The sequence below is a fragment of the Oryzias melastigma genome, linkage group LG1 (genome assembly GCF_002922805.2).
Source record: "Oryzias melastigma strain HK-1 linkage group LG1, ASM292280v2, whole genome shotgun sequence".
NCBI lineage: Eukaryota > Metazoa > Chordata > Actinopteri > Beloniformes > Adrianichthyidae > Oryzias > Oryzias melastigma.
Window position 1 is genome coordinate 23,862,663 of NC_050512.1, and position 12,780 is coordinate 23,875,442.

At 40.1% G+C, this 12,780-nt stretch overlaps 1 protein-coding gene across 1 annotated transcript; it reads left to right on the top strand.

The window, feature by feature from the left end:
- The first annotated feature begins 285 nt into the window (after positions 1-285).
- Positions 286-9,896, top strand: mchr1a (melanin-concentrating hormone receptor 1a). The gene is made up of 2 exons (XM_024290266.2): positions 286-1,874; positions 2,448-9,896. Exons 1-2 carry the CDS (start codon positions 1,820-1,822, stop codon positions 3,467-3,469), a joined length of 1,077 nt encoding a protein of 358 aa, XP_024146034.1. The 5' UTR covers positions 286-1,819; the 3' UTR covers positions 3,470-9,896.
- The last annotated feature ends 2,884 nt before the right edge of the window (positions 9,897-12,780 follow it).

The following is a 12,780-nucleotide window of genomic DNA, read 5'->3' on the forward strand; positions in this document are numbered from 1 at the left end:
GGTGTAAATAAAACAAAGGTTATTGGTTTATTACGAAGGGGTTTTGAACACATTGCTGAAATTAATTTACTTGATCCATTTTTTCATTTTAAAATGATTAACTCTACTAACTATAATTGTGTTATGGGTCATTTTTGATACATATTTTCTTCAACAACATGCAAAAATACTTCTAAATTTGTGTCAGCAATAAAACTTTTATCCAAAAAGACTATAACCATTGACTGTAAAAATAATTTATACAATTTTTTGTGTAAAATTTCATGTTTTTCTTCAATAGCTTTTATGTTGTTTGATCAAATTACTCCATATCACTTTAGAATAATAGAATTGACTAAGAACTATCCATAACAGCAGTTTACATTAGCTTTGATGCTTTTTCTATTTTATTTAATAATTTATTCTTATATACAGTCTATGACTGTAACAGAAACAACCAACAAAGCAAACCAATAGAAATCACTTGTTTTACTTTTTTGCAACTGGACAGATGAGCATCCCCTGAAGCTCACATGACTGGGACAGAAGGTGACTGTAATCCACTATTTTTGGCTCAAATTGTTGCTTTGTAAAGTTATCTAGAAAGGACATAATTTCAACCAGAGCTATTTAGAAAAAAATAAATAATTTGAAACATTGAATTTGATTAAAATCAAGGTTCCCGACTAAGCAAAAAAAAAAAAAAAAAAAAAAGACTTGATGGAATACATGAATTATAAGTGATTCTTTTTATTTGTTTTTTTTTTGCTATTCATTTCAATTCAAAACTACTAAAAGCGAGTCAGACCCTAATACAAATAAGGTTAAACCCAGAAATTATTTATATATAAAAAGCTTGAGTCAAGCAGGATAAAAAAGACATTTAGGTGCGCCTGGCTTAAATTCGGAGTCAGAGTAGGATTAAAGAGTGCCTCAGCCACAAACACCAGTCTTAGCCGCAGATGATTGCCCTCCTTAACAAATGGAAAATGCGCATCTGCCGCGCTCCGATCTGCTGTCAGATCCCGCTGACGCGGCGATAATGAAGAGAATATTCATAGATGGCGCTTCCATCCGCAAAAGGTGATACATTTAACGAGCTTTTTGTTCGCAGATGCAAAGTCCCCAACATGTCATCGGTGCAGGTGACGCACAATGACGCGCCCCGACACACAAATGGGTCGTGCCACTTTTTTTCCCCCTTAGGAGAGCAAACCCACGCGTCTGTCTTTTTCTCCTGAACAGATGTAGAATGAACGACCTTCTAGAGTCGGGCGTTTGTGTCTGACCTTCCCGGTTTGGAGATGTCGGACAGGTTGACGCGCTGCTGATCTCCCCGGGGAGGAGTAACAAGTCCTTCTAGGTGCGCAAACGCAAAAAAACAAAACGCTGAATGGATGCGTAACTTTACCAAAAGAAATGTGCTTATTTGATTCTGACACACTCTTCATCACTGCTTGGTGATCCTCCTCCTCCTCCTTTGTCTCCGATCTTGGATGCAGCTCTTGACATCAACATTCCAAACATGCCGCAAAGGTTTACGCCAAGAAGACAAACAGCAGATCAAATGTGACAGGACGCGCGCGTGGACCCGCCACAGACTTCTCAATATTCTCCGGATTCCCGCCTGCTCTGATTGACATGACTGATCGTCAATAACTTCCCGCGCAGAAGATGCTGTCACATCTTCAGCCGCGCGCGGACGAGGTGTGCGTTATTACAGCAGATGGCACCGAGCGCAGCGGTCTGCTCACAGGATGCTCGGACTATTTTGGTTACTGAGAGAGAGGATTTGTATCTGGGATTTATAGCATTTGGGATCTAGTCCGGATCGGAACACATGGATTTCTTAAATCGCTCCAATTTCTCTGCTGGAAGCGCAAATTTAACAACAGGTGAGTTGAGTCACCAGCTGACCGATCGTTCCGCATTCCTCAAAAGAGCTTAAATTAATACGCAAGTTCATTTTTTTAATCATTATGACTTTTTTCTTTCCAAATAAGTTTTTATTTAATCACATCTTTCATATTTTTGCTTAAAAACGGAGAAGGGCATGCAAAAAATGTCATCATCTTGGTTTCATTTTTTTAAGAAATTGCTCATTTTTAGGGAAAGGATTGTTCTTCTGCAATCATCAATCAGCCCTCTCTGCTGAATTAAAAGAGCCAGGAACTAATCAGTTCATTGTCATATCTCTATATAGTTTAAAAAGAGGATCATATTTTTTTCTATCTGACATAGTCACAGTGTTGAAATCAGACCAAAAAAAAAAGGAAGTTGCCATTCATCATTCCAATCTTGATTCAGGATTTGGTAATCGGGAGATATGTTTAAAGGAAATTGAGTTTCTCTCTCGTTTTCTCCCAGGGCGGTTTAGTGTGCAGTATGATTAAAAATGTCCCCGTCTATTTCACATTATGATTGTAATTTGTCTCTGAACTGCCGCACCGTCCTCCTCTCTGTTGCAGATACAAATGGGCCCCTTCATTGTGGGGCCAGCCTCCCTGTCATCTTCGGCGTCATCTGCTTCCTGGGCATCGTAGGGAACTGCATGGTCATGTACACCATCATGAAGAAAACCAAGTGCCGAGCCAAGCAAACCGTGCCGGACATCTTTATCTTGAATTTGTCGATCGTCGACCTCCTGTTTCTTCTCGGGATGCCATTCCTCATCCACCAGCTGCTGGGCAATGGGACCTGGCACTTTGGGGCGGCCATGTGCACGGTCATCACGGCGCTCGACTCAAACAGCCAGATTGTCAGCACCTACATCCTGACTGCCATGACTCTCGATCGTTACCTGGCAACAGTCCACCCCATCCGCTTCAACTACATCCGCACGCCGTGTGTGGCTTCTCTGGTCATCGCTCTGGTCTGGGGTTTGTCGCTGCTCACCATCATCCCCGTGTGGATGTATGCCGGCCTGATGCCCCTCCCTGATGGCCTGGTCGCCTGTGCCCTCCTTCTACCCGATCCAGTCACTGACACGTATTGGTTTACGCTCTACCAATTCTTCTTAGCCTTTGCCATCCCCTTAGCCATCATCTGCCTGGTTTTCTTCAAGATCCTCCAGCACATGTCCACCAGTGTGGCGCCGCTGCCTCCCAGGAGCTTGAGGGTCCGCACCAAGAAGGTGACCCGCATGGCCGTGGCCATCTGCCTGGCGTTCTTCATCTGCTGGGCTCCGTACTACATCCTGCAGCTCGCCCACCTCGGGGTGCAATACCCAAGCCTGGCGTTCTCGTACGCCTACAACATCGCCATAAGCATGGGCTACGCCAACAGCTGCATCAACCCTTTTCTCTACATCATCCTCAGCGAGACCTTCAAGAGACAGTTTGTCCGAGCCGTGCGGCCGATTAATCGGAAGTTCCGCGTGCACCCCAGCACCACCGACGGGGCCAGCGTGAGCGTAAGGATGGTGCCTGAAGGGGCTCAACAGGAGCCGGGGTCCAGGGAGGTGCTGCCCTCCAATGTGCCCTCGCATTGACGAGGAACGAAGGGCAAAAGAGCGCCAAGAAAGGGATGGAAAGACAATTCTAGTGCTGGTAAACTGTATTTATTGAAATCATAGCATCTCAGGACATTGTAAAACCCATTCGTCTATGTGGTAACGCTTAAAAAGGTTTTAAAAAATCTTTGCTTTTTTCATAAAAAAAGCAGATCTGTTTTTCTTTTTTCCTACCTACTCATTTCTGCACACATTCACACTGTGCTTGCTAATTTACTCAGCAAATTGTTCCTGAAAACACATAAACAAGGATGTATTATTTTACTGAGGGAAATGTCATCATGGTCTTTAAAGCAGCTGGGGCTCCAACCAACTTTATCTTCTTAACACAAACCAGCGTGCTGCAGCTTTTCACTGCATTTATATTCAGATATCAAAGCTAGGCAGGAAACCTAACCTCCACATTTTCAGTGACCCCTCTGATTCATACAATCACTGTAATAAATCTAAGTCTGTACCTATGGAGCTTATTGGTTTTGAGGCTCCTTCATAAATCGCTCCACCGGGGGATTCAGGATGTAAGCCGTCGACTTCATGCACTCAGAAATTTGTTCCTCGTTACGAACTCCAAATGCTTTTCCCCTTTATGATTACGCTACGGTTGTCTAGACTCATAAACGAGACAAATTAAAATTACTTTACTGCAAGTGAATGAGCTGTGAAAACAAGGACAGGCCATCGCATCCGGCTCTGCTGTCAGCCCCAGCTGATCCAAGTTGTCACACTTTTCTTAGTAATCCAATAAGCAGCCAAACCGTCAGCCAACACCACAAAATGCTGTTTTAGTGACGAGCCCGGCTGGCGAGGAGGCACACGCTCACGAGGAAAATAGTTCACAAATTTGGCAGAAAAGTCAGCGGGACCGGAAAACGGCTTTTCCACGCTCAGCCATCAGTGAGAAGCAAGAGGCAATAATTACTTGATGATCAGCAGGTGTGCAGCCAGGTGAAGCTAATCTGAAAAAGTGTCTCGCTAATGATTCATCCAGAGCCGCTCACTGTCACGGTGGGGAAAGAAAAAAACATCAGAAATGGTGAGAGGTCACAGTTTAGATTATTGTTTATTTAGAGATTTCTTCTCTGAAATATGATTAAAAATGTTGCTGTTTTTCTGCATTCACATTTGTTCTCAGAATTTGTGATGTTATGTTTGAATGCTGCAGCGTCACAGAACGCAGTTACAGTGAATTCTTCAAGCAGAGAGCTGTCCTTGTTCATGCACTTGTTAGAAGCTAATTTGTTTTTCTTTGTGATCAGTCACAAAAAGCTTTTCTGGCATTAACATATTACATCTGTTTAATAGTTTTATCGCTTTTCAAAACAATTGTGTAGAATTAATTTATTCATGTTTAATTTAAAATGTTTTATTTAAAGACCCACTCCAATGAAAATAGTGTTTTTGACGTGAACTTTTAGCATTTTTCTCATAATGGAGGACATACTTGAAGAAAATTCTGATTTTTTTATTTACTCTCATTGTGGAACAGATAAAAAAACAAACATTCTCCCAAGTCATCATATATGGACACATGGTTTGGTCCCCCTCCGTGTCACTCTTTAAATGTAAATGGCAAATTTAAATTTTTAAATTTCATTGTACATGTGCAATGACAAATATATTCTTTTCTATTCTTTTCAAATTCTTGTATAGCGAGAAGGCCCAAAGCGCTTACAGCCACAGACCCATCCACACACATTCAGACACCGACTTTACTGCCGAACACTGGTGCCAACCTTCCAATAGAACCAATGTGAGGTTCAGTGTCCTACTCAAGGGCAGTTTGACAAATGGGCAGGCAAGGCGGGAATCGAACCCAACATCTTCCAGTCAGGAGTCGACCGCCCTACCGCTGCACCACAGTCTCCAAATGCCCACGACTCATCGTTTTTTTAACATGCTGGCTGTTCCCATTAAATCAGGGGTCCCCAACCTCCGGGCCGTGAACCGGTCCCGCTCCAAGGGCAGCTTGGTACCAGGCTACAGATGCTAATCAGTGGTCCCCAACACTCGGGACGCAGTAATAGATGTGGACCTGTACCCTAACCTGGTACTGGTTCCCTGTCCGTTACCATGTCCCGAGGGTTGGGGACCTCTGATTTAATGGTGAACCTGAACCTGAACCGGGATGTAGGGAACACCGGTGCTATAACCCAGTACCGGTTCATGTCCAGTACCGTGTTCATTCCCGGTACCGTGTCTGGGTCTGCTATTGCATCCGGTGCCGGGATAGGGTACCAGCACTGGGTCAAAGTACTGGTACCAGAGGTGTTCCGAGGACCAGTCCACGTCCGGTACCGCATCTTTAGTGTTGCAGACCCTTGATTTTACTAACAACCAGCATGTCAGAAAACAGCAAGTTGGGGACACCCAAAACGTCAAAAAGTATTCGAACTATTCGTCCATATATGATGGTTTGGGAGAGAGAACATGTCGGAAAATTCCATTAGAAAAAGCTAGTAGCAGTGGAGCAGAAGCTACAATCGTCTGGATAGCTTCAATATTGCTTGGCATTTTTGGTGCACCGGTAATGCTATGTTGGGGCTGTAAGCTAGTAGGAGAGCATATCCACAAATGGATTGACAGGAAATGGGGGCGGGCTTACTACATGTCAATAGTCCCGCCCACAACCCAGAGGCAAATTCTTGCTGCTCTGCAGAAACTATGATCTAGAAAATGACTGAAGTATTTTTATTTTGGATAAAATACTTATTCATAATTAAGAAAGTAATAATAAAAAAAACAAACACTGGAAACGTTTTTACAATAGATCAAAAGCTTATTAGAGTGGGACTTTAAGCAGGATTCATGCCGTCTTCTATGGCTTTTGTTTATTTTTTTTGATTTGGGGTCACATGAGTTATACTGAGCCCTGTTATTATGTTCACTATAATTCCAATACTGTGAAGATTGTTGAATGGAAACTCAATTTGACTCGAATATTCACTCTAATTTCTGATTTCACCCAAATTACATCTGTAAAGCACCAAAATTTATAATATTTATAATAGTTTTTTAAAATCTCTTTCTGTTTGGACACATACGACTTGTATCTGGAAACTTTTTGTTCTGTTTATTTCAAAAAGATAGTGTGACATCCTTGACCCAGAGCCGAGGTTTTCTCTCTTTTTCTCACAAACTTCCCCACATTTGCTGCGTCTCTGAGGATAGTCTGGCTAAACTGTGACCTGTTGATTCCATTACACAGAACCGGTCCCATTTATCAGTCTCAAATGAGATTTAAATGATGCCCAAGGAGAAATTACACATCCAAAGTTAAAGACGGGTCAGGGCAGGCTTGTTTCTTTGTTTAAAAGTGCAAATCACCATGTAATCTCAGTACGCTGCCATGATCTTGATCTTGATGAACTTAGTCTCAAGAGCGCAGATGATTGGGCAGAGGTTGGAGGTGGTCCACTAACAGAAACTTCCCAGTGGAGTCTGAGGTCGAGCTGAGCGTGGAGCAAGAAGTGAGACATAGTCTTTAAATTTGCATCTGCGGTCAGTGAGTTCTAAGGGTTACAATAGTTTTTAAAGGAGACAGCCTGCGAAAAAATGTGTTGGATAATGTCCTGAAGGTACACTTGACCAAAACCAAAAAAGTCATTTTTAAAAAAATATTTTTTTGCATAAAACTTTAATTTTCAGAGTAATTTACTGTCAATTCAGATATTGTTTGAAGGTTTCAACAAACAAGCTGTCAAATGAAATCAAAATCATGATGTGATGTTAAATATTTAAGCAGATGTTAATTCTTTCAAACACCGACTGTTTGATCGTGACGATCAGCGCACGGAAATATGAACATTCTGCCTGGTTCTAAATAATCAAAATGCCAAATTTTGCGCAGTCCCATGTGATGATTTCGATAAGGTCTGTGAACACTTGCAATCTTCCAGAGTTGTGTTCCATTTAAATGTTTATCTTGTGGGATTGTCATGCTTCTGGATGACTCCCAAACACACACAGCATGGCCTCCACAGGTCGGTTCTGTGGATAACAAGCATGATGGCTGCATCACTTCATCTGTCACTCTTCTCCTCCTAATGCGCCCATCTCTCCGTAGAGGGACTCATCAAACCGCATTTTCTACCCAATTTCTTCAGAAGTCACTTTTTCTCTGACAGCTAAAGAAATCTCGCTTTTAAATTCAGAAAGTATTGTTTTTCAGTTTTCTGTATATATATGAGTGGAAAAATACATTCTATATCTCTTTTTCTTCTCTAACTGAGCCCTTGTCATGACGTTAAAAATTGTTCCCTCAAATAAGCATTTTGTGCATATAAATTAGAGTTTTGTGAGCACAAATTACTATTTTGTTTTTATTATTACCATTTTAGTAGTATTTTGGGTGAACAAGTTTGAATTTTGTGCACACAAAGTCGCATTGTTTGAACAAGTTATATTTTATTTTCACAATTGATAATATTTGAACAACTTTTGTGTGCTCAAGATCGATTTTTGTGCTAACAAGTTAGCATTTTGCCGGCACAAGTTACTGTTTTGTGTGCACACACAAAAAAAATTCTGCACAAATTAACATTTTTATGTGCACAAGTTAGCATTTTGTGCTCACAAGATAGTATTTTTGGGCACAAATTAGCATTTTTTCTGGACACAAGTTAATATTTTGTGTGCACAAGTAAGCATTTAGTGACCACAAGTTTGCATTTTGTGCGCACAAAATACCAATTTGTGGCAACAAATTAACATTTTTGCACACAAAATAATAATTTGTACCCAAAAAAATTCAAATTAAAGGGAACAATTTCTTTAAAAGTCATGTCTAAGGCTATATACAACTGTTAATGACTGAATTTTTTTTAAATATACATTTTAATTTAGTGGCGGTGTCTTAGATTATTTTTTCTTCTCACAGACTTTTACTCTTTTTCGTGAAAGTAACAGGAAAACCTTGAATGTACTCAGATGTTTTTTGTAATGAAAAGGTAGAAAGAGGAAAACCGAGTTACTGACTGCATCAGTTGGGTATAAAGAGCGTCTTGCCGGATGAAATATAAAGACTATATATAAAAAAAAAAATGCAATATTTTTCTAATGAAAGTCTATTTATTTGCTCTGTTTTATTAGTCTTTCCTTTCTTTGTGTATATTGTTGTTAATCTCTTTTTATGGGGACGATGTAATATCTGTGTGCCGTGTTTCACAATAAAACAAACAAACTCTGTTAGATATATGTCCTAATTTTAATCTTTGCTTTGAACTGTGCTCTTTTTGTGTTTGCATGTCTGTCAGTGTCCAGTGTTTATAAAAAATGTAAACAACAACAAAAACAAACAAGAAATGTTGGAAAAGAGGTAAAATGTAGGTTTTGATGGGTACAATGGTATCACGTCCCTTAAAAATGATAGCTCCACTACTATAAATAAAACCTGTCGCTGCTCTTGCAGGAACACTTTAGCCTGACGATCAATCGTAAAAGGATTGCATCTTCTTTTCAGAAAGGAAACACAAACAAACAGCAGGATTTGGTGAGCCGGTTCTGAAGAAAACAGCATTTTTCACTGTGAACATCTCAGCAATCATTTATAAAGTGATATTTGGATTTTGTGTTATTGTTGTTTGTTTGTACAGTTGACCATATTGATGTGTTTATATTTATGAAGTAACAGGTGATCTAGTTTGTTCTCTGTGTATAAAATCAATGAAAATCCGACCCTTTTAGGCCTTTAGACTGCTGAGATTTTTGAGACTGAAGCAGCAAAAGCTGCCAAGATGTAATCAGAATCCTCCTTTTGTGTGATTTTTTTTGAATGGATAATCATTGTTTTTAATTCAAATTGGCCCCAGAAGTTCAAATGCAGAGGAAAGACTGAAGGGACTGTTGGCAGTAAATCGACAGAATACTGATGCTCGAGAAACACTTAAGTACTTAAGCAGTGACAGCTTCATTATTAGAAGAGAATTTCTTCAAGCCATCAAAACAAAAAACACTTGCGCACTTATCTGTGGATTTTCCTGTTGTTTTGCTTTGAACTATACTTTAACAGAAACCATTTTGCGTTCTGAAATAAACTTTTTATGAACTTGAGATGTTTCATTGGATTCAGTCTGTTCCTCCCTAAAGCTACAGTTTAACTTTTAAAATCAGCTTTTTAAACAAGCAGCATTATTGAAGGCTTTCAGCCTCAGACGGGATTTGAAACAAACAAAAGACTGGACCAAAGATTAAAAAGACTATGAATGGCATTTGAACGCCTTTGTGTTTCTGTGTTGCGTTTCGTCGCAGTGGGATTTCACATCTGACAAACTCTCACACTCCATAAATGATGGGAATTTGCAATAATGAGATTACATGAAGGACAGCTTAATGAGTGACGTTCTTCCAAGGCACCACACAAAAGAGAGGGAACCTCAAAATGAGCTTTAAAAAAAAAAAAAACTAAAAACTAAAGGTTGATTGCTATAATCCAAATAACACCAATAAAGGGGTTTTAAAAAAAAAAAAATCCCACTTTGATCTATTTTAAAAGCGTCCCCAGTGGTCTTTAATTATAATTATGCGGTTTGTAGTCAAAACAACAGCAAAAAGGTGTTGTTTTTCTAGGACATATTTACTGCAGAGTGGCAATATTTCACCATAAATTGGCCTCTGAGTTGTAAGAGGGAATGTTGGGGTAGAGTAAGCCTGCCCTCACTTCCCGTCACTCATCTGTTTACACTAACTTACAACCCCTCTCAAGTTAACATTGTCACTACGTACAATTTGCACACATTTGACGGTTAAAAACTGGTCGTATGTGAAAATACGTGGAAAAAGTGAGAAAAGTTGTTATCTTTTCTGTGACGATTGTCACAGAGGTATCACGAATGAACCATGTTAAAACCACGGAAGAAATACGAATAAACCACACAAAGAACGCATAAACCACACGCGCTTCATTGACTTTCTTCACTTTGACATTGGAGCACTGAGGAGAAATCATATGGCGTCAGCACCATGGACAGCACCCGCCAGGGGTCCTTAGTACAAGAGGACCTCGCCCTAGCAAACATATAGTTTGGATTTGGGTTAGGGTTGCTGTTAGGGTTAGGAATCTTTTAGTATAGATACGCAAATTCAGCTTCTGACTACAGTTGCGACATTTCTGCTTCCGGCTAGTGACGATTTTCATGTTGCGTTTGGGTGTCATCTTGCCAGCAACCAGGTCCCACCCCCTCGTGATGATGCTTTGTTTTAACTAAACTTTTGGATCCCCCTGGTCCATCTGGTCCACACCAAGTCTATTTCAGCTGCTAGGTGCCAGCCGAGGCTCCAGCCCGGGAGATCTGTGAGAAGAGCTAGACACCCGTCCAGAGTCGCATATTCACCCATTGTAACCACCCACGTCCCGTGAGCCAGTTTTCCTGCTCAGACGAGCTGAACGAAGGGGAGTTGGAGACCTCCACTCAGTATAGAGTGCCGGAGGGGTGAAAGATCAGGCAATTTAAATACCTGTCCCACAGTATGCAAATAAATGAACCATGTGTGATTATTGTGCTTTCATATGCAATTTATTAGTCATTTGTGTTTATTTGCAATTTAAATCATTTACATGTGCATGTGATATAATCGTTACACATGGATGGTACATGTGTGAAAAGTCCATTGGACATACGTGCACAAAGAAGGAACAGTTGTAGAAACCACAAATGTATGCATCTTGCAAAAAAAAAACACAATTGCATATGATTCACGTAATAATTGCAGATAAACAACATAAAAGATGCATAATTCTCAACTCTCCAAATATTTTGAACGGCTCAAAACCAAATTCACATAAAAACTCGTTGGCTGAGACTCTCGACAGACATCGAATGTTGTGTACAAGTAACACTTATGAATGACGTATATCACACTGAAATCACATACATGGACAATGCGCAAATTGTTTGTAGCGGCAGTGTAACACGGCCTTTACCGTGAACAAAAATGGCGACCAATATTCTAGCTATCCAGCCGTAGAGCTCTGAGCCAGCTCGGAGGAAGACAACGAAGACGTACATGGATCTATTGTCTACAAATGGATGTATCAGAAAGTGAGTTTGTGTCCCTCCTAGAGTAAAATTGTTTTTTAATTTACTCTTGATTCACAGCAAAATACTCAAAAATGCAGTTTTGAGATTAATTTTCTTCATTTGTCTGAGAAAAATGCCACAAAAACATGTCAAAAGCACGTTTTTTGATGTTTTTTAACATTTTTTTTAGCCTATTAAACAAAGAAAGGTGCAAGTAAAACTGTGAAGAAACCTCGAACAGAACCCGACTCAGTGACGGTGACCATCTGCCTGGACTGCTTTATGACTGAGGAGTGAAGCAGACAAACCCAAAACACTGGAACATCTGTTATCAGACAAGTTAGAAACTGAAACAGTGGGAGAGCAGGGATCATACAGGCATACAAACACAGAGCATCTGTTATCAGACAAAAGACAAATGTGTGTACCTTTAATAATGAGAGAACGGGATGAAGACGGATGAGCTCAAAATCCCAGGAACATCTGTTATGAGCGAAAAAATATTCGTCAGTCGAATCCAAAAAAGGGTCAAACCAGAAAGAGTGCATTTCTTCTTATCAGTGATCTAATGGGATAAATCCACTCAGTAGCTGCTTAACTGACACTCACTGTGATCCCATCAAAATTGAAATGATAGGAAGGCTGATGTGCTCTTTTGCTGCGGGCTGTTTTATGTCGAGAGGCTTCGTGAGATCCAGCACCTCCAATTTCACCTGAAAGAAACGATAAACCTCAGAGCAAACGCTTCAGTTCAGAACATCAATGTTTCCTATATCCTAATATATAAATAATAAAAATGATGGGAAACAAAACTGAGCTCTGTCATGAATTCATCACATCTGGAAACACTGTGGCTGTAATGCGGACACTGAAAAACTTGAAATGTATGAATAATGAATTGTTTTAGGTGACAAAAACTTTTAAATGAGTAGAATAGAAAGCTAGACTACAAGCAAAATATGAAATGAACCCCCCAAAAACCCCCCCTCATTATCTTTTTCCCCTTTTCTCTTTCCACTGCAGAACTACGCTTCTTTTTGCCATTTTTTATTGAAAGAAAACTATTCATGCACATGCATAAAGTAGCAGCAGCAGGAAAAAAACGAGACAGCATGCACTAATGTCTTTAAACGCCAACTTTTACTTTCAGAATAGTTTGTGGACAATGGCGGAAATGACTTTACATAAGGTAATTATCTCCTTAGTATTCAGCACAATTATCAATGCAGCTTAAAGGCTGGCCTTCTCCCCGAAGAACAGGAAAACTTTAAGAGT